We start from the raw sequence: 26,812 nt of genomic DNA, 5'->3' as shown, positions 1-26,812 counted from the left end.
ATAGTCAAATTAACCAATCAAATAAGAAAAGGGTGATCATTATGGGATTTTAATTATGGCAATATACACTGGAATGATGAGATAGCAACTGGAAGTAAAGAAAATGAGTTTCTTGAGTTTTTGAGGGATAACTACCTCAGACAGTATGTAACAGAGGGTACACGAGGATTAAGGTCTTGGATTTGGTCATCAGAGGATGTAATTATAAATGAGGTGTCAAATCATCCACCAATTGGTGAGAGTGACCATGAGGTGATTACCTGGGTGGTTGCCAGCAATACGAGGACCCCTGTAAGAAAAGGGTATATGTGGAACTACAAGTGGGGTGATTATGAAGAGCTCAGGAGACAGCTTGCAGGTGTAGCGTGGAATGAGGAGTTAGCTGGAAAAGAGATCAATGCAGCTTGGGGATTTTCAAAAACTATCTAGTAGCTGCAATGTCTAAATGTATTCCAAGGGTGAGAAGGTTAAATAAGGTAGGCGTGAGATGGATGAATAAAGAGATTAGAATAAAGAGAGTAGCTAAAGAAAGGTATGAACAGCAGTTAGCTAATGAAGCCAAAAAAGCATCCTAGGGAGTTCTTTCGATATGTAGCCAGCAAAAGAAAGAATGATTATGGAAGGATGACATTGATTGGAGAAAATGGTATAAAGACAGCTGTTGCAGAATGTGTGGTGGAGATACTTAATGAGCAGTTCATAAAGATCTTTCAACCTTGTGAATGTGACTTCATGGAAAGATTGAGAGCAGTTGACGGTGAGGAGGAGAGACATTGTAAGTGAGCAAGAGGTGTTTGGGGAGTTGAGTAAACTAGATGTAAATAAGGCTGTGTGACTTGATAATATATCACCACATATTCTGAAGGAATGTGCCAGGGAGTTGACACCTGGCTTGACATTTTTTTTAATACGAGTTTTGCACTTGGTCAAGTTCCTAAGGAGTGGAAGGAAGGCAAGATTGTGTCACTTCATAAAGGAGGTGATCGAACTCAAGCATCACACTATATAAGCTTATCAGTGTGTCAAATGTTGTAGTTAAGTTGTTGGAGAAGCTTGTGAGAACTAGGATCCAGAGTTGGGTTGACAACAATGGTATTATTTTTGATGGACAGCATGGATTTGCTAAAGGGAGGTCATGTTTTAGTAATCTACTTACTGATTACAATAAAGTGACTGCTTCCTTGGACAGAGGAGAAGGATACACAGTAATATACTTGGATTTCACAAAAGCTTTTGATAGAGTACCTCATGATAAGTTGACAGTCAAACTAGAGCAGATGTGGTTGGATATTAGATTAGTGCATTGGATTGGAGACTGGCTATCTGATAGGTATCAACAAGTTGTGTATGGGGGTGCGATATCCAGGAAAAGGAAAGTCACTAGTGGAGTGCCTCAGGGGTCTGTTTTAGGGCCATTACTGTTTAACTTATATGTTAATGATATTGGTGAAGATTTGGATTGAGATATTCAGTTGTTTGCAGATGATGCAAAGTTGGGATGAACAATGAAGAGTAGAGAAGATGTTGTGTCCTTACAAAAAGAAAAGTTTACCTATAAAGCACTTGATTTCACGTGTTGGTGACCTACGTCCTTCATTTCTTTCTCCCCTTCAGCATGAATCGACTATTCTTGGCAAATCACCAAGCAGAGATCTACAAACTGTGGGCGTACTATATCTTCATTTTCAAGTCATTATTGAAAATTTACTAGTTTTTGATGAAAGACTAATCCTAACCATATTGTTTGTTACAAGAGTTTCTCCATTCTTCTAATCACTTTTTTTTTTGTTGTTTAAAAATTGTTGTTCAAAAATTATATAATTGTTATATCCATCTGAAAATTCTATCATAATTTTTCTAATAAAAGCAATTGATAAAGTATATATTGAATTGGAACTGAAGGTGCATTGCACCAGTTTTTAAGAAAAAGCATGAAAAATTTAAATAACATATTGGTTATGAGAGTTTCCCTTCAGTGGTATTTGTGAATGACATTATAGTATAGTATCTGTTTGATAACGATTTATTAAAATGCTTTATTAAATAAATGAAGTATTCGTTTTTATCACAACTTTTTGGGTTATTTTTAATAACTGAAAACACACAACTTAACAAGATTAAAATTTTTAAAAGATTTATTAGGAATAGAACCATTAAATTAGAAACCATACATCTCGTGTTTAAATTTTTTCGATATGAAGTGTTATTGGTTTCTAATTTATCATTTCTATTCCTGTTAATTCATGTGGCAACAATTCTGATTCTATAAGGCTAGAGCTTCAGGAAAAAAAAAAAAGAAGATTAATATAGGTTTGATTCTAGTTGCCTGGGAACTCTACCTATGCCTTTTTTTTCTGCAGATTCTGTAAGTGACCCACAGTTGGATTTCTCCTCCCAGAACCTCGGGTTTTTTACTCCACATTCAGAAAAACTGATCTTAGAACTCGTACTATTCCAGACAATAATACCAAATTAGGGTTTAAGATGGCAGCAGTTGTCTGCGGTACTTCTGTTCTGATACCTTGAAAATCATCAGCAGCTGTGAGTTCAGCTGCTGGCGATGGCTGAGGATGGATAGTAGCTGTCCAATGAATTCTGGGGGAGGGAGTATTTAGGACAAAACAGGTTCATCTGCTCCCTTTGGTGAATAAAAAGGCATTTAGAGGAGTCATTTATTTTAAAAAAGGACAATTTTTTTTTCCTATCCTCAATTTATACTTAAGAGAAATCAATATTCTGACAAATATCTATTTTTTTATTGAATCTAAGATCCTATTAATGATAGTAAAGGAAAATTACTATGTTTTTAAATATGTTTCATGTTATGTTATTTCATTGCAGAAAACAAACCAGATACTTCACAAGAAGTGTTAGAAGAAACTGTGTTATCTAGTAATAGAGATACAACTTCAGAAGGTGATACAGTCTCTTCTCCATCTACTTCTACGATTAGTACAGCACCTTCTTGTCAGGAAAATTCATTACTTTCACAAAAATATTTGGAGAAATATGAGAGTCCTAAAGAGAATGTAGCATCACCTGTCCTGCATGAAAACAATTTGGAGCATCTCAGTAGTTTAGATAAAGTTGTGCATGATAATATTGCTGAAAATGAAGCAGGAAATGAATGTAGAGACTTGTCAGAAATAGTTGAAATTGTCAAAAGTATTACTGAATCTACAGAAACTGACAGCAAACAACTACAAGATCAGTCTTTGTCCTCATTTACTGATGATGAAGAAAAATCACAAAGTCCTGTTCTTGAAGTTGATGAACTTCTGCAGTGTGAATCTAACCTAATTCACGAGAACGAAGAAAAATTATCACTTCAAGAATCTTTCTCATCTGTAAAAATCAATTTAAATACTGATGTTCAAGAATTCAGAAAACCAGATGTGATTCCTATTAAAACAGAGGAAGATTATAAGAAAATTAGCATTTCAGATCCTCCTAGTTCTTGGAGAAATCGGAATAAAACACAAATGGTGGATCAGTTGGCAAACAGCATTTTCTCTGTTTTATTAAAGGATTCTCTAAGTGCATTTCATCATATACCATTATTGCCTCAAGTAATTTCTAAAAATCATGAAGAACTGCCTCCAGTACAAGAAAAAAATAGCACTGTTCAGGATATGTTTACCGTTGACAGTATGTTACAGATGTCTAGAACAAAAACTGTAAATGACATATCAGAAGTGTTGTGCAAAGAATTTATTGATGATGGGTTAAACTGTGTTCTTGGAATAATGAAACAGAAACAATTCGAAACAGATAAGGTACAGAGTTCATATCATCATTCCCCATTAGATGTCAGTCAGAAAGTAACAAGTATTTTAGCAAGCCTTGAAGACAAAAAGTGCCCTTGGGAAAAACCCTATCGTCCAGAACTTATGGTTTTGGCTTCTGGTATGGATGATGCTGGAGACTTTGGATGGCCACTAGAACCTTCTGCACCATCTCTTGATGATATTGTAGGATCCATGAAAGATAAACAGTTAAATCAGGTTAGTTTACCATTAGTTTATATTTTGTAATTCTTAGTAAGAAAGTCGTAATGTATGAAATCTTTGTTGGAGAATTATAGTAATCTGTATGCCCTTTGAGGATGCAGTTCAGGAAAATACATCCTCAAATTGGGAAAATGTATTTATATAGTTGACTCTCACTAAAGCAAATTCGTAGAGACCACAGGAATAGTTTGTTATACTAGATAGTTTGTTAGCGAATTTTTTAATGTACCTATAGGTCCATGTTGTAGTGAGCAAGTTTGTAGCATTGTTTGCTATAGTGAGAGTAGGCTGTACATAACATCTCCTTAATTCTTTATATTTATCATGTCTGAAATATAAAATTGCATCAGTAATAGATACATCATTAGCAGTTTATTTGTTTCCTTTTTTCCCCTCTAATTCCCCCTCCCCCTCGTTTCTGCATTTTTCGCACAGAACTTCTGAGATCATTCTGACTTTCCTTCAAATTCATTCCATAGATTTACATATTGAACCCCCTTTTCCTCACACAACTCAGCCATCTTTCTAGATGTAGGATGGTTGAGTTTTGTGAGGAAAAGGGGTTCAATATGTAAATCTATGGAGTGAATTTAAAGGAAATTCAGAATGGTTTAAAGTTAATGGGTTTGACATTGGACATTTAGAAAGGCTATTATTTTCTGAGAAAGCACAGAATTAAAAAGTTAATGCAGTAAATGATCAGAGTCTACTTTTGAAGCAAAATAGCGGAACTAAACGGATTGTACTACAGGGGGGAGATGAATACGAGCTTGAAGATGTAGTTGCAGAAGCACAAAATGATGGAATGCATAAAGGTGAGGATGAGACAGGTAGGAATCAGAGTCATGATCAGGGAAATGTGAATGGTCAGACTGAAGAGAGAGGTGTGGTATAGTAGCTAGAATAGAGAATGCTGGTGCTGGTACAATGGCCTCAAAGACAGGGATTGTTATGCTTGTACACAAATATAAGAAGTATTCAAAACGAGAGCTGAGTATGTGGCATTGATTATAATTGGAAGAAGTGAAAAGTGGATGTCTGAGCAGGATATGATGTCAGGAATTGAAATAGAGGGATACATAATTTTTGGAAGGATAGAAATATGAAAAGAGGAGGGAGAGTGCTGTTAATGATTTGGGGGAATTCTGTCCACAAAGTGTGGAAGTTGATAGTGCATGCACAGATTTTGAATCTGTGTGGTGTCAAGTTAAAATTAACAGGCTAGTATATCTGATAGAATGTTGTTATAGGCCAGGAATGTAGAGAATACTGATTGTGAGATATTTAGGCAAATTGGTTGGGCATATAAAAAGGTGATTCTAATGGGAGACTTTAATTACAGGAATACAGAAGAGAATTCTATATTTCTGTAATTATAGAATGGAAGGAGGAGATAGCGTATGGGAACAAGGAAAGTGAGTTTATTGAATTTCTGAGAGATAAATATCTTAAGCAGCATGTGACTGAAGCAACTAGAGGCTTTAATGTTTTGGATTTAGTGATAACTTAATAAGATGTAGTTGTTAATAAAGTGTAAAGTGCTGCCGATTAGTGAAAGTGATCATGAGGTACTTGTTTAGGAAGTGGTGAAACAAGAAGAGGTTATTGCCAAAACTGAATATATATGGAAACATAAAGCAGGAATCTCTGTAGTCATTTAGCATCAATATGTTGGGTAGATGAGGCTGGGCAGAAAAGATGTTGACAGTACATGGAAATTCACAAAACAGTATCTGACACAAGCAATCTATAACTGCAAACAAAGGGTTAAGCAAGTAAATACAGGGTGGCCATAAATTAATTTTCCCTCTTTGGAGGTATCTGTAGCTAAAGCTAATACACGGAATGAGACCACATTTTATATTGAGACTTTCGAAGGCATGGGGAGATGAATTCTGTGAAAAAAAGATTTAGTATCAAAAGTCGCTGATAGGGGAAATTTTTGAGCCGGCAGAGCCGAAAGCAGCCAAATATTTCAGTAAATGCAGGTAAAAAGGATTGATCAAATTTTACTTGTGTACGTGACAGCATCGCCACCAATTCCACTTAAAAAGGGATTGGGAACGTTCAGGCAGTTATTAGAATGACTGACGAATTCTGCGCAATATACATCCAACCTTGCCTCAGTGTGCTTTACTTATTAAGTTGTTTTACCTTAAACAGTGCAATGCCATAGCGGCCCTTCAGGAATTTAGAAGGCTCCATAAATTTTATGCAGGATGGAACACAGCCACACATTGAACGTTCAGTACACACCTTTTACACCAGCATTTCAGTAATGAGAGGGTTATCAGTCAGTTCTTCTGACGGCATGGCCATCTCGATCCCCGGACATCACTCCATGTGACTCTTGGCTGTGGGGGATATTTGAAATCCGTTGTGTATGTTGGTGGCATTCCAAACTTGCATGTCTTGAAAGAGAACATAAAACAGGCCGTTATGAACATCCAATCCGACTCCTTATGCTCAGCTGTAGAGCATGTCGCACACCGGATGCAATTTGTTGTACACAAGAAAGGTCAGCACATTGAAAATTGTGTATGTGGTCCAGGGGACCCTGATTCTGATGAATAAAACATTATTTCTTGTGAGTTCGATCACTACATTAATTTCTTTCTCTCTCGCAAGTTGTTATTATTATTCTTATTATCATTGTAACGCACCACATATCCAGCTGGAATGAGTGACGTGGCTGTCGCTTACACCATTGAAATGTTATTATTTCATTTTATCTGCCTTTAATGTAATTATCTGCTTGTTTCTGGCTCCACCAGCACCAAAATTTCCCCTATCACGACTTTTGGTACTAAATATTTTTTTTGCAGAAATCATCTCCCCATGCCTTCAAAACTCTCAATATAAAATTTGGTCTCATTCTGTTTATTGGTTTTAGCTACAGATGCCCCAAAGAGGGAAAGTTATTTTATGGCCACCCTGTCGAATAGGAATGAAATGGATGAACAGTGAAATCAAGCAAGCCGTGTTGGAAAAGAAAATGTTGTGGAGGAGGTACAAGACAGTTGGTGGTGATTGGATCTATGAAGTGCACTCTAGGAAGGTGACAAACATAGTAAAGAAAGAAAAGATACAGTATGATAGGAGATTGGCTGGTCAGGCCAAGATTACCTCAAGGGAATTTTTCCACTATATGGCAAGCAAGAGAAAGAATAATTATGGCAGCTTGATGCTAGTGGATAGTCATGGCAGCAGAATAACAGTTGCAAAGAATATAGCAGAATTATTGAACAAGCACTTTATCAGTGTATATCATATTGGTGTAAGTGATGCTGTGCAATATATAGAAGGGAGGCAGGTATTGGGAGAATTGGAAGTGAAAGATCCGAAGTGTATCAGGTGTTGATTGGGTTAGGCAATAAGGCTGTGGGAATGGATAACATATCACCATGTATTCTTAAAGAAGGTATGCAACAGTTGGTTATGCTCTTGACCTGGTTATTTAATGAAAGTCCTGCAATGGGTAGACTTTGTAAGGAATGGGAAGAAGATAAAATAGTACACTCCACAAGCATGGTTCAAGGAAAGAAATTTCAAATTATAGTCCAGTCTGTATGACTGCAGTTATAGTCAAGGTATTGGGGGGATTAGTAGGAATAGAGTACAGGATTAGGTTGATGGACATGGCATTCTTTATGTTGGTCAGCATGCATTTGTATGCTGACCAACATAAAGGAAATTTAGCAATTGATTTGCATTTTAGGTAGATAAGTGTGTTAGATGAGGGAGAATCGTACACGGTGATATTCTTAAGCTTTGCAAAAGCGTATGATAGATTACCACATGATAAGTTGGTGTACAAGCTGCAAAGGATGGGAATAGATAGTATATTTAGATGGATTGGAGATTGGCTCTCTGAATGATACCAGCAAGTTGTGTATAATGGAGGAGTGTCTCGAAAAAAGGAGGGCAACCAGTGGTCTGTCCCAGGATTCTGTTCTTGGGCCTCTGCTGTTTAACTTATGGTAAATGATATATCATGTGGACTGACTTGGATCTTCAGTTGTTTGCTGATGATACAAAGGTGGGGATTATTATAAGTAGCACTGCTAATGTTAATTCCCATGAGGATGATTTGAATACTCTTCACTTGGACAGAGGAGTGGAGTTGTAGTTTTAATATTAGTAAGTGCAAGGTGTTGCACTTTGAAGTGCAGAAATATAAGGCTGTGTACTGTATTGACTGTGCTGTACTGCAGGAAGTGGATGAGATTAGAGATTTGGTAGTGATGGTTGACACAGACTGAAATTTAGCAAGTGTTGCAAAGGATGCATATCACTGTGCTGCTATGATGAGAAGTTCTCAAACATGTAAGGAAGTCATCGTGCCACTGTATAATGCACTGGTCAGACGACACTGACTATTGTACTCAAATTTGGTCATCTAGTTTTCAGTGAGACGTGAAAACATTGGAGAGGTTCCAGCGACAAGTAACTATTAGAACTTTGAAATGCTGGCTATGGAGAGATGTTGAAGAAATGTGGATTGCAAAGTTTAGTGGATAGGAGAAAGGAGGTGATGTGATAATGACATTTAAGTTAGTGAGAAGATATTATCTGATTAATCCAGATAGGATTTATAAAAAGAGTAGATGAGAGGTGGGGGGAAAACCAGAGGTCATCCCTGGAAGTTATGTAAAAGTGTGGTGAAGAGTAGATTTTTTATATGGAGATTTGTGAGTGAATGGAACACATTACCAGAAAGTGTTGTTAATGCAAGGAATGTTAAGGATATGAATGAAACTCCCATATTAAGTCTGCCAACTCCATGGAGGATGCAATAATAATAATAATATTGTAAAATCTCTCGTGATAAGTAATTCCATCACTTATCATTTTCGATTTTACAATGGTTTTAATTCAGGATATGTATGCAAAATGTTCAATGAAATATTATTCCCTGCAAGTTATTGTGTTCAGAAAAAAAAAGGAATTTCCTTTGTTACTATAATGTCACACATGAACAGGCAAATATACGGTAAGATTAATAAAGAACAAAGAGGATTAGCATGAGAGAAAAAGTTAAAGAGACTTGCAAAAGATGGCGTCATCATCGCATAAAGGTCAGCAAGTACGAAAGACAAAGAAGTCGAAAAGCATGCGAAGATGACATCAACATGCCCAGAGGTAAGTACTTGACAAGTTCGAAAAGCATGCGAAAGAGAAAACAAAGAAGGCTAAGACACACATAAGGCACCACAGCAATAAGCAAAATTATCCCAGGTTCTCAGTGCTTACTCTAGCCTGTGATCATCACCATCCTTGGCTGGAAAAAGAAAGAGAAACTTCGTTGATTTACCTTCAGGATTCTCACTGCTTGCTGGTATCTGAAGATCTCAACTGTTTGTGGTCGTGAATCGCCTACATGAAGGACACATTGTGACAAGACGTTAGGAAGGAATAGATCAACACAGTGAATGAAAGAAAGGTTAGGAAGATTCCTGTAGAACATTTGATTAATGCAAAGGATTGTTTGTGAAAGGGAAACGTGTAAGCAACTGTATTTCTGAAAGTATGTGTAGATATTGCATGAATCTGTTGTATGTGATGTGCAAGGGGATATTGTATAGAAATTAGTTAATTAGATTAGACCAGTGTATATCTCATGATCATATAATGTTAAGTTTAGGTGCTATGATAATTCAGAATCAAGGTTCACAGGAATGAGGGATTTTTATCTATCTAGTGTGTATATCGTAAATGTTCTTTGGATCTTAATAAATAGTTCGTAAACAATGCACTGAACTGTGAGTTGTGTCAGTGCACTATCTCCAAAAAAATTCTGTACCTGTGTGCAAGTAGTATGCATGATTTTATTTAATGCCACAACTGACAAAAAGGGGTAAAATTTAAGTAAAACGGGGAATGCGCATATGATTTCAGAAACCAGTATTGTCTTTGAATAACATCTTATACTCTCTCGATACATAGTCTAGCTGGTGCAATTGATAAACAAATAAATTTGCTAGACTATAGAGCATGAGAGATAAGGCATAGCATAAACATATACATGGCAGCAGTCAGAAAGTAAGAAGGCTGACCATCAGTGAAAGCTTGTGGCTTGAAATCGTGGAGTGCTGCAACTTTCGAAATATACACACACACTGTATGTACTTACAGTGTATACACACGTAAGTACAATATGTACGTGTTTGGATAAAATATCAAAATTATGGTAAAAAATTTTTTAAAAATTAAACATGAAAAAATATTGTTTATTATTTATAAAATTATACAGTTTGGTATAATTCAAAATTATTTAAAAATAAAATATATTCTTCTTGTTTTGTTTTATGAAAAAATATTGTTTATTATCGATAAAATTATACAGTTTAGTATAATTCAAAATTACTTAAAAATAAAATCCACTATCATAACCCCAATAATGTTCTAAAATAAAAACTATAACAAATGCTGTCTTTAATTGTAATGTCCAAATATTTAAATTGATGGAGTGAACACAGTAAGCACTGCGAAGATTCTACTACTGGCACAAACTGCATATAAATAACAGTGGAATTGCGTGACAGACAGTACCACATTACGCTAATAGCTCTCATCTCGCTATGATGTGCATACGCTTTCGTGCGTAGCGATATGACACTGTGGAAAACTCAGTGTCAGTAGCATCCTTCGCCCTCCTAAGTGCTACAAGATAGATTTTTATTATTTTTAATACAAAATAAGAGAATTGTATAGGATTGTTGATGATAAAATTAAATATTACAAGCAAATATAAATAAATTAATAAATATATTTATATATCGAGAAAAATTGGAGGTGCTGCAGTTCTGCAGTGCCTATGCACAAGCCGCCCCTGCTGATCATAATAAATAAGTTAAAGACAAAGCAGGATAGATTTCTAGGCACAGTTATAAGAATGTTACAAATGGCGCAGACAACATATTATTATTATTATTCAGGCCTCCATGGAGTCAAAAGACTTCATGGAGGCCTGAATAAAGACGTGGGAGGTCCTTTCAAAGAAACACAAGTCTATCAAGACTCATTGAGGGAGGTCCCCTCCTAGGAAACACAAAGTCTATCATACCACTCCTTAAATGCATTGACCGTTCTCACTCTCACCACTCCATCAGGCAATGCATTCCATGGTTCAACCATCCTCCATGCAAAGAAACCAGTCCTTACTCTCTTTCTTACAGTTTCCTTTCGTAACTTCCAAGCAAGCAAAAGAACTCCCCAGTGTCAACCCTGTAACCACCTCACAACAGTTATCATATCACCCCTCCTTCTTCTATCCACCAAACTTTGCAGTCCACACTCCCTCAGCCGATCCTCATAACTAACATTGTACAGACCCGACACTATCTTTGTTATCCGCCTTTGTGCCCTTTTCACAGTTAATTTATCCCCTTCAAATTCTGGAGACCAGATCTGAGAACAATAGTCTAAGTGTGGTCTGGTCAGAGTCTTATACAACGGAATTATAACCATTTTATCTCGGCAGGTCAGTGTCCTTCTCATTATTGCAGCAATCCTCTGTGTTACCTTCACTATCTTCACAATATGTCCCCTAAATTTCAGGTTTCTATCAATCATCAACCCCAGATCTTTTGTCTCTCCTACTTCCTCCAGTTTAACTCCTCCCATAGAGTATGCAGCATCCCATCGATGTGTCCCAAACCTCAAGACCTTACATTTTGCTGCATTAAACTGATACCCCCCCCATTCATTTGTCCATCTATCTAGCTTATTCAAATCCTCTTGCAGGGCTACCACATCTGCAAACAACAGAATATCCCCTTGCAATCCATGGACAATGTCATTGATATAAAGGTTAAACAATATAGGTTCCAATACTGAGCCCTGTGGAACCCCACTTGTAACTTTCTGTCTCTTTGATATTGCTCCACCATACACAACTCTCTGATACCTATCAGACAGCCAATCCTTAATCCAGTTGACCAATCTGACATCCAGACCCATGTGCTGCAATTTGAATATCAGCTTATCATGTGGCACCCTGTCAAATGCCTTTGCTAAGTCTAGAAAAATGGAAGTATATGCCTTTCCCTCATCTAATGCTCTTGTAACTTTATCATAAAAGGCTAGCATATTGCTAAAACAAGAGCGCCCCTTCACAAATCCATGTTGACTCTCACTGATAACATTACCCTCATCTGCCCAATGCTATATGTGGTCCCTCACTACATTCTCCAAGATCTTAATAACTACTGATGACACACAAACTGGCCTATAATTAGACACTTCCAGTCTGCTGCCACCCTTATGCAATGGCGCTATCTTACATTTCTTCCATTCCATGGGCACCGTTCCTGCAGCCAGACTTTCATTGAAAAGCCAGGTCAAGGGCACTGTCAGTTCCTTAGCACATTCTCTCAAAACTTGTGGTGAAATACCATCCAGTCCCACAGCTTTACTAACATCCAGAGTACTCAGTATGTGGCACACTCTCCTCCTGCACCTCTAAACCTCGAACCTGCTCTATCCCTCAAGTATTCAAATTGACTCCTCCAGGATGAAATACTCCAATAAAGTGTTCATTTCCAGCCTATGTCCTCTGCATCAGTCACTCTATTCCCATTTTTATCCCATATGGATAAAATCAATATTGCCAAGATAGAGGGCAATCAGGGATGCTACTGATATTTAGCAATCACAAAATGATTTTAATAGGCTGGAAATTTGGGCAAACAAAAATGACTATCAATTTAATGTTAGCAAGTGTAGAGTTATGCACTTTGGTGTGATGAGATTTCCAGGGACATATTATATTAGCAGGGTTATGCTACAAGAAACTGAGGAGGCAAGGGATCTTGGCATATTGGTGGATAGGAATTTGAAGTTCAGAGGTCACATAGCAAAAGTTACAAATGCAACTCAGAAGATAATTGCAATGTTGAAGTGAACCTTGACATGTAAGGATGAGGAAGTCATTTTGCCTCTTTATAAGGCTTTGATAACACCACACCTGGATCATTGTGTACAGATTTGGTCTCCTGGATTCCAAGGGAATAAAGAAGCTGTCGAAAAGGAGCAAAGAAGAGTTTTTCAGTTTACAGGTTTTATGTTTCTTTTTATTCTTTATTTTCAAAGCTTGAAAATTCTTAGTTTGTTTCATTCATTTCTTCATTATTAGTTTATGAATGTTTTGGCTATCTGATAAGTATATTTAAATCCAGAGTATTGGCGCTTTATCTTCAACAGCTAATTACATTCCAATTCGGTCTAATCAAGTCTTGATCTAGAGTACTCAATCATCTTATCTTCAAAAAATGCACACAGGTATGTCAAATTAATAATCCTTAAATATTATCTCATTTATTTTGCATCTCTGTAAACTAGTTGGATAATTCTTGAAGGGATGTTCCATCACCAAAAAAATTTCAAATGTCAGGACAACATAATTTACAGAAGTTAAAACATCAGAATAATTATTTCACTTTTTATCTTGGGGAACAAAAAGAAAAAAAAAAAGAAAGAAATGTTGTACAGCAAAAAGCTGAAAGACAGTAAAGGAAATTTGGAAATTTCAAGTAAAACAGAGGTATATTTTAAGTCAGATGAACACAAAGGTTGCTCCATTACAGTTAATCTGTTAATGGTTCTACAACTGCGATTAAGAGATTAATGGCAGAGCAGGATAATTATAGGATAAAAGGCAGAATGCTGCTCATGTTTTTATCCATGAAAATCTTAAACATTTTATGTGTATTTCACCCACTTGGGCTAGTAGGAAAGTTAACCTTTGATTATTTTGTTTCTGTTCGCACATGGGACAGATGTGTTATAGGTTTTGCAACCTTTCATGTAGGACTGATATAAAAAAATTCTACATAATTTCTTAAGACATAATCTGCAGAATTTTTTATTTAATTTTTTTTAATGTAATATAATCGACTTATGATATCTACATTATCCCATACTTTGCCTGTTACACTGTTTGATAGTATAATGTACAGAGTACATGAACTATTATGTACATGTAGTGAAGAGGACTTGTTTCTGTACTAGTAATGCAAACATCTTTTGAAGATGTGTTTTGCCATTGAGACCCAATGCTTCCTTTGATTTATACAAGTCTTTATGATTACTCTTCAAATTAATCCATTTGCAATGTTGCTTTTCTGGTTTTGTAATTTGAATGTTACCTCATGGCAAGATTTGCTGACATGCATGTGGAAGAATACGAAGAAGCTCTCTTATTTAAACTAACTCTATAATGATATATTGTAAAATTCTAAATATATAAAGGAGTATCAAAGAGACAGGAACACATGTGGAATTATAAAGCAGGTGATTATAATAGTCTTAGATGTCAACTTGGGGATGCTTTGTGGAGGGAAGAATTGGAAGGTCAGGATATCATTAGTGCTTGGGAAATTGTGAAGGAATATTTGTTAGCAGCAATGGTAAGCTGTATTCCACGAGTGAAGAAGAGGACACAATTTGGAGTAAAGTGGATGACAAACAATATTAAACAGGAGCTACATTGAAAAAGAGGCTACGGAAGAGAGATATAAGGAGACAGGTGAAGAGAAGATGCATGAAGAATATAAGACACAGGCCAGAAGAGTGACTAGTTTGGTAAGGAAAGCGAAACTGGAATATGAGAAAAGATTGGCCCTTAGATCCAAGGAAAATCCTAGGGAATTTTTTAGCTATGTGGCTAGTAGGAGGAGAAATGACTGTGGAAGAATGACATTGCCATTTCCAGCCTATTAAAATCATTTTGTGATTGCTAAATATCAGTAGCATCCCTGATTTCCCCCTATCTTGGCATCATTGATTTTATCCACATGGGATAAAAATGGGAATAGAGTGACTGATGCAGAGGACATAGTGGAATTGTTCAATGAACACTTTATTGGAGTATTTCATCATGGAGGAGTCAATTTGAATACTTGAGAGCAGGTTCGAGGTTTAGAGGTGCAGGAGGAGAGTGTGTTCCACACACTGAGTACGCTGGATGTTAGTAAAGCTGGGGAACTGGATGGTATTTCACCACGAGTTTTGAGAGAATGTGCTAAATAACTGACAGTGCCCTTGACCTGGCTTTTCAATGAAAGTCTGGCTGCGAGAAAGGCGCCCATGGAATGGAAGGAATGTAAGATAGTGCCATTGTATAAGGGTGGTAGCAGACTGGAAGTATCTAATTATAGGCCAGTTTGTGTGTCATCAGTAGCAAACATTTCCACATCTGATGTTAGACCCTGCCTTATGTCATTAATCTATGGATTGAACACTAATGTCCCAAGGGCATCCCTGAGATACACCACTAGTCACCTTAAATCTGGCAGATTCATATCCATTGTATACCACTTTCCATTTCATACCCATTGTATTCCACTTTCCATTTCATACCCATTGTATTCCACTTTCCATTTCATACCCATTGTATACCACTTTCCATTTCATATCCATTGTATGCTACTTTTCATTTCATACCCATTGTATGCCAATCTTCCATTTCCATTATCCAACTTGGCTGTAACATTGTTATAAAATATGAGTAAGTTGCTAAAACATGACCTTCCTTTAGTAAACCCATTCTACTCCTTGCAGAGTTTAGCTTATTTGTCTACCCATTTCTGTTTGCAAGTTTTTTATTTACTTCTCTAAAATCTTCACTACCATACCAGAGATACTGATAGGTCAGTAGTTAGAACATCAGTTTTGGAACACCCTGGTACAATGGAACTATCATACATTCCTCCCATTCCTGTGGTATCATTCCTGAGCCGAGACTCAAGTTGTACAAATATGTGAAAGGCCTAGCCAATTTGGCTGAACATTCCTTTAGCAAACAGGCTGATATTCCATCTGTCCTGACAGACAAATTCTTATCCGGGTTATGCAACAGCTTTTCATCTTAATTTTCATAATCCTCTAACTCACTCTTTATCCAATGTCGCAGTAGCACTGTGCACCATGTTTCATACACCTGGTTGATATATCTTAGCATAGTGGACACTCATTTATCGAGCAATCTCATTAGCTTCTGACATTGGAGTATATCATCTGCATTCAATAAAGTTGTTTTGTCACATTCTTTCCTTCTTTTGCTTGCAGCATAATGCTAAAATTCTTTTGGATTGCCTTTAGTTTGCATGGCCTTGACCTGATCTTTATTTATTTCATAACTCCTCTCACTTTTATTCTAACAGTACTTTCCACATCATCTTCTTCTTGTGGATCTCTTGCTTAATAAGGTTGCACGTTCATTTCACCCCCAACCTATTTATTCTTCAAACACTAGGGATACATTTAGATACTGCCTCATTTAAGCACTTTTTCAAAGATTCCCATACATTGCTGACATTTTTCTCATTTAGTAACTGATACCATTGGACCAAAGATAGTATTCTCCTAAGTTGATCATAATTTCCAGCTTTGTAGTTCAACATGTAACCTGTTCTGATCGGAGCATCAATACAATTTGATATCTCCAAAGAAAGCACAGCATGTTAATTGTCACCAACTTGTGGTAAAATAGCCATATTCTTAACAGAGGTCCCTTCTGACACTATGAACAAATCCAACCCACTTTGATCTCGAGTTTCTTTTTTCTCATCTACTCAATCAATGTTTGGAAAATTAAAGTCACCCATAATGATCACTCATTTGGTACCCATAAGGCTAAATTGGCAATGCAATTCTTCTTCCCCTGCAACTTTGCTGCCAGGTCTGTATTAACACCCAAACATATATTTTATTTTGTTGGCCTCCGCTTCACACCTCTATATGGGACATTGTTGTTACCATCATTGGTTTCTTGCATTTCTACCCTAACTGGACTTAATTCATCTGATATCATTAGTAGTACTCAGTGGCGGCCCATGAAGTTTGAAATGGGGGTGCTGCCTATACAAAATAATTTTTAAAAAATTATTTTTTTTCCTAATTAGTAACCAATTTATTAATAAATCTGTAAATTTATTTATTAATAGGTTACTGATTAGGAAAAAATGAATTTTTTTTAAATTATTTTTTATAGGCAGCACTCTCACTTAAAATTTCACGGGGCCGCCACTGCTAGTACTTTTCCTCTCCTATCTCTTCTGTCATTCCTAAAAATATTATTATTATTATTATTGTTCTGGGAAACTCCAAGAGTCGACAGACTCATCGAGGGAGGCCCTAACATCATGTCTGGAACAACTATTCAACATTTACACAGTATCTATCATATCTTGCCTTGAACTCATTCAAGGCAAGATACCCACTAGCACCCACAACAGACTCTGGAAGCTTATTCCACTCATTCACCACTCTCCAAGTAAAAAACCTAGCTCTAACACCCTTGTCAACCATGCTCTTGCCCAGCTTCCATGCATGGCCCCTAGTCCTCCCATCACCAGTCATATTTTCAAAAATATCTTCTGGATCAATCTTATAAAAACCCTTCAGTAATTTGAATGTCTCAATCATATCACCCCTCCTTCGCCTATCATCCAATTTGTGCAACCCACAAATCCTCAACCTATTCTCATAAGGTTCATTCCACAGACCTGCTATCATCTTGGTCACTCGTCTCTGGACCTTCTCCACTTCCTCCCCATCACGAAGAAACCCTGGTGCCCATAACTGGGCACAGAAGTCCAGATGGGGTCTTATCAAGGCTCGATACAGAGGAACAACAACTTGCTTCTCTCTGCATGTTAAAGTATTTTTCATAAGCCAAGTGATTTGGTGAGCTGTTTTAGTTACTTTTGCAATGTGCCCCCTAAACTTCAACTCCCTATCCACCAATAGTATACCCATTACACTCGATCCCACTTACCATATTCTGATAGCCAGGTTTCACTAATGCCAGTAATCTTAGGCCACATCATATTCAATAAAGCAGTGAACTCAACCCTTTTGTTTCTGATGCTCCTGGCATTTGTGTATGAACATAATAAATTAGAGCCTCTGTAGCTCAATCAGTATAGACGAAGCGCTTTGGTCAGAAGACCCGGGTTCGATTCCTGTCTAAGACACGAGGGACATTTATCTGGTCTCTTTTGACTAAAGGTGAGTTAACCAGTCTCATATGGAGGTAGGGTTTTTTTTTCCCAGAAACTCAGGTTCTATTCAATTTGTATATTTATGACCTTCCAAGGACTTCCTATAGAAATTTTGCATATGCTGATGATATATGCATCACATCCCAATACCAGAACTTCTATACTACATATATTCTATAGGTCACATACTAACTAGTGACCTAGAGGAGCTGAATCACTTCTTTGAGAAGTGCCGTCTTATTCCAAGCACTACCAAGACTGAAACATGCTGTTTCCATTTGAAAAATAGCATGGCATGTGACATCTTAAGAGTGCCACTAAATGGGAACATGCTATTGCACAATTTTAATCTGAAGAATCTGGTCAGAACCCACTCCTTTAATAAACATCTCTCCAATATTGCTGCCAAACTGAAGTCTAGAAATAACATACTGCATAAACTTGCCTGAACAACCTGGGGGACTGTGCTCTCACATTAAAGACACTGCCCTGAGCCTCGTTTACTCAACTGCTGAATACTGCTCAGCTGTCTGGCTGAACAGTGCAAGACAACTCCATCATATTGGCTACCAGTTTTGAGCCACATACAACCACCACAACTAAAATGCTAAGACATCCTAATTCGCAAATGTCACAAAATTTGCTGGAATCCATTGCTTTCTATACACTCTGATATTGACAACTTTACATCATAGAGGCACCTATTATAAGTGACTTGTCACTGAGGGCTATGATTCAAGAATAGCATAGCACATAGAATAGACCATTAATCTGGCAAACAGTCTTTAACCTAAACAGTCCTCCATCAGAGTTTGACCTACCTCGAAAAATATGGACCTCCCTACATAGGTTAGCACCAACCATGGTAGGTGCAGAGCTTACTTGTTTACTTGAGGAATAAGACCAAACTCATCTTGTGATTGTGATGAGGATAACCAAACTATACAACATATCATATTTGACTGTCCTCACAGAGCCTACACTGGACCTGTAACTGACTTTATTACAGTTTCTACAGATGCTATTGATTGGCTGTCAAACTTACACATTCAATTTTAATTTTATGCTTATTTGTATATTTTTATATTCATATGACCTTTCACACTATTGTATTCTTTTATACATATTTTATGCATTTTATTGTCTCGTACATCCTTTTTTTGTGTGTATGTGTGTGTGTAGTAGCATGTGCATGTATTCTTCTTAGCCAAATGCTAAATAAATAAAATAAATAAATCTTCTTTATTTTGGATACTCCTGACAATGGTATAAAGAATCAGTGCATTGTCACTGTTTCTATACCTATTACACGAGAGGCCACCCTGATAATTCTAGTTCCCTCCATTGACTTGTTCAGAGAACAGCATTCTCTCCAGATGCCTATGTCCTTTCTCATTCAAATGCAAAGTCTCTCGCATTTAGTTTCTTTCTGTCCTCAAATGCCCTCCAAGCATCCACATATTCCAAGTCTGTGTTTTGACACATTCTGGCTATTATACTATTCATTATTGATGCTCTTCTCCTCTGCTCTGTATTATCATACCTGGACACCACACACACTATCTTCCCTCTCTCAGTCTTCTTTCGTACAATCTCTAGTATGAACCTCAGATCCCTTGTCACCTGATTCACACCACCTCTCAAGTCATTCATGTCCACCATCACAATCATTTCATCTACCCTTTCACCTCACTTAATTGCCATGGCCACCCTTTCTATCATTCCTCTAGGTAAACACTCCTCAGACATTCTATCTTGCACATCACAGATCATTGAGTCTCCATGCATCACACCTCTTACCTATCTTTTCCTTCCTTGCTCATCTGCATCCTTCACTCTCTGTCTCTCTCCTCTAACACTTTCTTTCTTTGTTCTCCTACTTACCTTTTCCCACCATCTCTCCTTCCCTGGTTCTAGCACCCCCTTGCTTTTTTCTCATTCCCTCTCTTCTACTAGTTCTATTCTCTCCTATTCTGTCATTCCCATAACTCTCACTCCTACTCTGATTCGCTTTGCATTTATCGTCTCCAATCACTTAATCACTTCTTTCACCTTCTCAATTTATTCCCAAGACATTCCGCCTCCTCTTTCAGTGCATCTATCTTTCTGCAAGCTACCCACTCTTGCTTGCCATTCATCCTTATTATTATTATTACATGACACCTCCAGGGAGTCCGAGGACTTATCGAGGGAGGGCACCTACTCTACAACTCTCTGTCACCACCACTCACTCCACCAGCTACAACTAATCGCAACTACACTAACGACATCTGCTGCCAACCACCATGACCACTAGTATTTCCACAGACAATCACAAACATCCATGCCCACAGCGGGATTCAAACCCGCAGCCTTTTGGCTGGAGAGCAGATACACTAACCACTCGGCCAGCCAGCCAGGCTGATAAATCCCTCCAACTAACTCCATCTCTGAAAACTTCACAAAGATTTAAACTTACCATACACCCCACTTTTATTTTTTTAATTTACATTCTGCTCCGTTAACCTTACTCTCTTTCGCTCACCTTGTCTCTCTAGATTGGTATTCTCCCACCTCTGTTACAACACTGCCGAGGTCAGTTTACTGATGAACTATTCAATATTTATGATTAAAAATACCAGTAATGTCAGATGTGAGGTGATGCACTTTGGGATGAAGATATCACAAACTGTGTATTATATTGATGAAACTAAACTGCAGGAAACTGAGACCATGAACTTGGCAATGATTGCAGACAGGGAATTGAAATTTAAACGGCATATTGTGAGGATAGCCAGAATACACTAACAAGCAGAGATAGAGAAGTTATTGTTAAGGAAAGGTCATTATTATCCAGCTTTAGAGATGTCATCAATCGCAGAATCACATTAAAAAGGGAGAAGATATATTAGCTCGACATTGTTAGCATTCAAGAAGGTGTGAGCAGTGTTGATCTCAGGTTGTTAGGTTGCTTAAACAGCCTAGGAGAGGTAAGGTTAGCAAAACAGGTGTTTGATGCAGGATTTCAGGAAAAGAAACCAGAGGAAGTCCAGGATCTACGTGTAGTGATGCAGTTAGAAGTACATTAAAAGCTTCAAGCATAAGAACTGATTGTATTGGAGTTATGAGAGATAACAGACTAATAAACAGCACCCTAAAACATGTCCTGAGGCCCCTCTCCTAGTGACTTTCTTCTTCTGGGATATTGCTACCCCATACACAACTTATTGATACCTATCAGACAGCCAATCTCTAATCCAATGCACTAATCTGATATCCAAACCCCCATCCCCTCTAGTTTGACTATCAACTTATATCATAATCTTTCAAAGCCTCTGCAAAATCTAAGTATACCACTGTGTATCCAACTCCCTCATTCAGTGCAGCTCTTTTTCCCTTTACCTAAGTAGATAAACATAACCTCCCTTTATCAAATCCGTGCTATGTATGGATTTGATAAAGGGAGGTTATAATTTGATGCTTGAGTTCTGTCATCTCCTTTATGAAGTGATAGAATCTCTTTCATTCTGCTCCATTAGAACTTGCCCCAGTGAAAGACTCGTATCAAACAAATATGCCAAGGCAGACATCAACTCCCTGGCACATTCCTTCAAAATACGCACTGAGATATCATCAAGTCACACAGCCTTATTAATATCAGGCTTGCTTAATTTTCCATATACCTTTTCCTCACTCACAGTCAGTCTCTCCTCTCCTCCTCATGCACTGCTCTCATACTCTCCATGATATCACATTCACAAGGAAGAAAGATCTTTATGAGCTGCTCATTAAATACCTCAACTATATCCTCTGCAGCAGTTGCCTTTATACCATTTTCTCCAATCATTGCCATTCTACCTAATCATTTTTAATTTTGCTGGTTGACTACATATCGAAAAACCCCTGAATGTTTTTTTGGCTTCATTAGCTAACTTTTGATTATACTGAACTTTTGTTACCCTTACCAACTGAGTCACCCTCCTTTCCTGTTCTTTGTATTTCTCATGGAATTGATTATTACCACTCCTCTTATGTTGCCTCCATAATGCTTTTTTTTCCTCTGTATTGCATTCTTAATCTCTTCATTCATCCATTTCACACCTATCTTATTTAACTTTCTGACCAAAGTAACACTGATCTCCTTTCCACCCAACACCTCATTCCATGCTACACCTGTAAGCTGTCTCCTGAGCTACTCATAATCACTAGCCTTGAAGTTCCATATATTCCCTTTCCCCATGGAAGTCCTCACCTGGTTAGCAACCACCCAGGTAATCACTTCATGGTCACTCTCACCAACTGGAGGAAGATTTGATGCCTCATTTATAATAACAAGGCATGAAGGCCACAGATATAAAAGTTCTGAGAAATATTGGAAAGTGAACAGATAGCATGAATGGCAGAATCATATAAAAATGAAGCTATTAGGAAGGAATGTAACATTGTTACAATTAAAGAAAATGTGGGTAGAGTACTTCATTGTGTGGTTTTGCACTTAAACAGAATGGGAGAAGTAAGGGTCAGCAAAATAGGTTTTTGATGCCAAGATTTCAGGAAAAAGACCTATAGAAAAAACCCAGATCATCTAAGTGGATTGATACAATTAGAAGGGCATTAGAATAAGTTCTGAGAACATTGAAGTTGACAAATGACACTGATTTTGAAAAAAATGTTCATAAGAAGTCAATAATAATATAAATGTTTCATGTAGCCCTATCTAGATCTGATACACCCCTTTAGAGTACATATCAGGAATTGATTATTATTTTTTTTTTCTTCATGTAAATTTTATTTACAAAGATCATATTCTGGCAGGCTAAAAATTTGGAATGCTTCTGTGCACCAAAAAAGGAACATTTTCAAAGTATGATGAAGGGATAACTGTGTGCTATTCATTTAAATAATGTTAGACATTAAATATAGTTAAATATGTAATTGGCTAAAGGTTGATTACATTTTAGTACACATAAGGTACTAGAGAGATTGGTGAGAAGCAGAAGATTTTGCAAAATCTAAGGATAGACTTCCACACGACAAGCTGTTAAACAAATTGAAAAAAGAATGGGATTCGATAACAGACTTCTGAGTTGGATCACTGACTGGCTCTCGAATAAGCATCAGAAAGTGTATATGTGGGGGATGGATTTCGTGAAAGGGAAAGTGATGAGCTGCAGGGATCAATTTTGGAACCATTATTGTGCAATTAATAATATTGAGATGGGTTTAACTAGCGATATGCAGATGTTTGCAGATGATGCAAAACTGGGGAGAGCAATTCAGTGTCAAGCAGATGTTAAGACCTTTCAGGAGGACTTGAATGGGGTCCTCCTGAAAGGTCCTAGTACCTTAGACAAGTAAGTAGAACAGTGTTAGTTGTTTCAAAACCTTACAATTTACAACAATGTTGTAAATTGTAAGGTTTTGAAATTTGGTAAGCAATGATGGGATCCAAAGTATACAATGGGTAGGTAAACTTTGGATAGAAATAAGGAGGTTTTGATGCCATTGTATAAGGCTTTGATCAGGCCTCATATGGATTATTGTGCACAGATTTAGTAGCCAGGTTTTCATCATGATGAAGATATGTTAGAAAGGGTTCAGAGAAGATTCACAAAGGTGGTCAGTGATCTTTGGAATGCACAGTGTGAGGACAAAATGAAAGAATGCAAATTGAAAGCCTAGCCTTGTGAATAGGACACGGGGGGGGGTGATATGACTGAGGCATATAATCTGGTCAGGGATTGTTATTGGGTTGACATGGGAGAGGGAAACTGTATAAGGAGGGTGTGAGCAGAGGAATAAGGAGAAGGTTCTTTGCATGAAATGGTTGGTGAGGAGAATGCATTGCCTGAGAGTGGTTTGTGAATGTAGACATATTGAATACAGTCTCTAGCCATAGAGGTCAAATATTAATAATAATAATTATTATTATAATACATGTAATTACTTGGAGAGTGGTGAATGAGTGGAATAGGCTGCCAGAGTCTGTTGTGTGTTCCATGACTGTGAATGAGTTCAAGGCAAAGTATGATAGATACTGTGTGAATGTTGAATAGTTGTTCTTGACATGATGTTTAGGGCCTCTCTCGATGAGTCTAAAGACTCCTTGGAGTTGCCCATAATAATAATATTAAGAGGTATAGTTCTTGATAACAACTTCCCAAAGTTTGGTGCAGAGTCCATCATTAAGGTTAAGGAGGGTAACATAAAAGAACTTGGGCTTGTTCTTTAAAAATATTTTTGTATTTATGTGCATATCTGTGTGATAATTATTTAAATTAAGTGGATATTGAATCCAACATTATTTCAAAGCCGAATAAGAAACTCTAAGATAGAAATCTAAGAGTTTCATGCCGAATATAGAAACTATAAAGTTTCGGCAAATCCAAGCATTAGCCAACACCTGGTTCATGCTGGGGCAACTCATAGTAAAGGTGGAGTAAGCTCTGATCACTGTCCTTAATATATTCCCATAATGTAAAACATCTCCTAGGAGATGTATGATGTTATACATTATGGGGAGAGGTCACTACCCAGACCAGTTTCAGCCCTTGTTGCATGTTCAAGTACAGGTCAAACTCAAAAAACTCAGAACCGGTTGGCTCTACCCCATGGCAGGCTATCCCACAACCGAGCAGAGCCACTCATTTGCTCATCTGGAAGGGTAACAGCAACAGCCGTGCCTCAGTTAACTTCACAGGCTACAACATTGCCATTCATTATCCCCCACTTAGATCGGTTTCCCTGTTTAAGTGCAGGATACCTCTCCAAAAACTCATAAAATCCCCTGGATCATCCAATAATGAGCGACCCGCAGGATCAGAAAGTCAGAAACTCAGCATTGTGCCCCTCAGTAATAGGCTCACCCTGCCACTGAGAAGGACTCTGAGAACTGTTTGGCTCTGCACCATGGCAGGCTCCCCCACCACCGAGCAGAGCTGCTGATGTGCTCATTTGGAAGGGTAACAGCGACAACTGTGCCTCAGTTAACTTCACAGGCTACAGCATTGCCATTCATTACCCCCCCCCCTCACTCAAACCAGTTTCGACCTTTGTTGAGGTCTCATCAGTGAGTAGGTAGACCCAGATGTAAAATATTGAGTCCTTAAAATCCTTAAAAGGACTGATTAGATGGGCGAAGCAAGAATGTTTTTCATATTCCCCGTTATCTGTAGAGGACAGTGTAAGGATAGGGTGTTATTGAGCTATATAAAGCTCTGATCATGGCAGAAGAGTAACAGCAATAGCTGAGCCTCAGTTAGAACTTCATTGGCTACAGCATTGCCATCCATTACCCTCCCTGGATACCCATTTTTGAGGTTGAAGTGATGCAGAGGTTATTCTTTACCATACGAGATGCCAAAAGGTGCACCAATAAATTATTGAGATAATGAGCCAAAAAGGCTTCACTTCGGCGATGCAAAATTATTTAAATTAAGTGGATATTGAATCCAACATTATTTCAAAGCTGAATAAGAAACTCTAAGATAGGAAATCTAAGAATTTCATGCTGAATATAGAAACTATAAAGTTTCAGCGAATCCAAGATAAGCCAACACCTGGTTCATGCTGGGGCAACTCACAGTAAAGGTGGAGTAAGCTCTAATTACTGTCCTTAGTATTTTTCCATAATGTAAAACATCTCCTAGGGGATAATTTGGCTCTTTATCTCAGTAATCTGTGTAATAATTTAGTATGATCTCAGAGGATTCTGTGGCTAGCTAGTATTGGTGATCCTATGTTTCTCTGATGTTCATAGATGTATTTGGACATAGATTGGCCTGTAAGTCCAAAGTAGGATAACTCCAAGTAGCAGTAAAGGTTGAATTTTATCTTTTGAAGATGGTATTATAGAGTTAATGGAATTAAAAGCCTTGAATGTGGTAGAGATATTGAACCTCTTCAAGATAGTTAGGTTCTGAAGTACCTTTAATGCATGGGATGGAGAACTTGTCATGTCATCTCTTCTAATGGAGGATTGTTAAGAAGTTGATAATTTTCTATATTGTTTTGGAGTTTTAGCCATTGAGAGTAGTTCTTTGATTATAGAGTATATTCTTTGATTATAGAAATTTCTTTCTGAATTAGTTCAGATGATTAACAGATGAAAAGTGGATAATTAATTTCTCAAATTCTCTGCTAGTGGATGACAAACTTAATGTTTGAGATCATAAATTCTCAATTGTCCCAAAACGATTTGGATTTTTTACAATATGGAATCCAACATTTCTTGTTTCTCTTATGACAACTAAATAAATTATATTTTGAAGTTGCTAAAATTATTTATAATCCAAAACTGCCACCTCTAAATATACCATTTGCAGAATTGAAAGCTTTGTGATCTTCAAAAAAAAAAAAAAAAATCTTATTTAAGTTAAGGGATATTATATCCCATATTGTTTCTTAGCTGAATAAGAAACTCAAAGAGTTTTATGCCGAATATAGAAACTATATAAAGTTCAGCGATTCCAAGCATAAGCAAATACCTGGATAGTGCAGCACCTAACCTTTGAAGGTAGTGCAAGCTGAGGCAACTCATGTAAAGGGTTGAGCAAGCTCCGATCACTATTCTTGATTTACCCATAATGTGAACTTAACTCCTAGGAGCTGTATTTTGTTCAACATTATGAGAGAAGGTCACTACTCAGACCGGTTTCGACCTTTTTTGAGGTCTCATCAGTGAGTAGGTAGACCTAGTTAATAGCAAGTTTGTAGTGAACAGAACTTACATCCCTTCTATGAAAATTGCCAAGAGGTGTCCTATTAAATTATTAATAATAATGAAGAGCCAAAGGCTTCAATTCGGCGACATGAACT

General features: G+C 37.3%; 1 protein-coding gene across 2 annotated transcripts in view; it reads left to right on the top strand.

The window, feature by feature from the left end:
- The window catches only part of LOC150098544 (uncharacterized), a 610,245-nt gene that overhangs the window by 566,031 nt on the left and 17,402 nt on the right, over nt 1-26,812 (top strand). For both annotated transcript variants that reach the window (XM_090405300.1, XM_090405297.1), the window contains exon 36: nt 2,842-4,004. In XM_090405300.1, the coding sequence (XP_090261426.1) occupies nt 2,842-4,004 (1,163 nt within the window). The remainder of the gene's footprint in view (nt 1-2,841; nt 4,005-26,812) is intronic.

Source organism: Typopeltis vanoorti, chromosome 15, assembly GCF_054136105.1.
Source record: "Typopeltis vanoorti isolate ZY-2024b chromosome 15, IOZ_Tvanoo_1.0, whole genome shotgun sequence".
Taxonomy (NCBI): Eukaryota; Metazoa; Arthropoda; class Arachnida; order Uropygi; family Thelyphonidae; genus Typopeltis; species Typopeltis vanoorti.
Note: the sequence above shows the minus strand (reverse complement) of the source record. Positions and strands in the feature narration are given on the sequence as shown.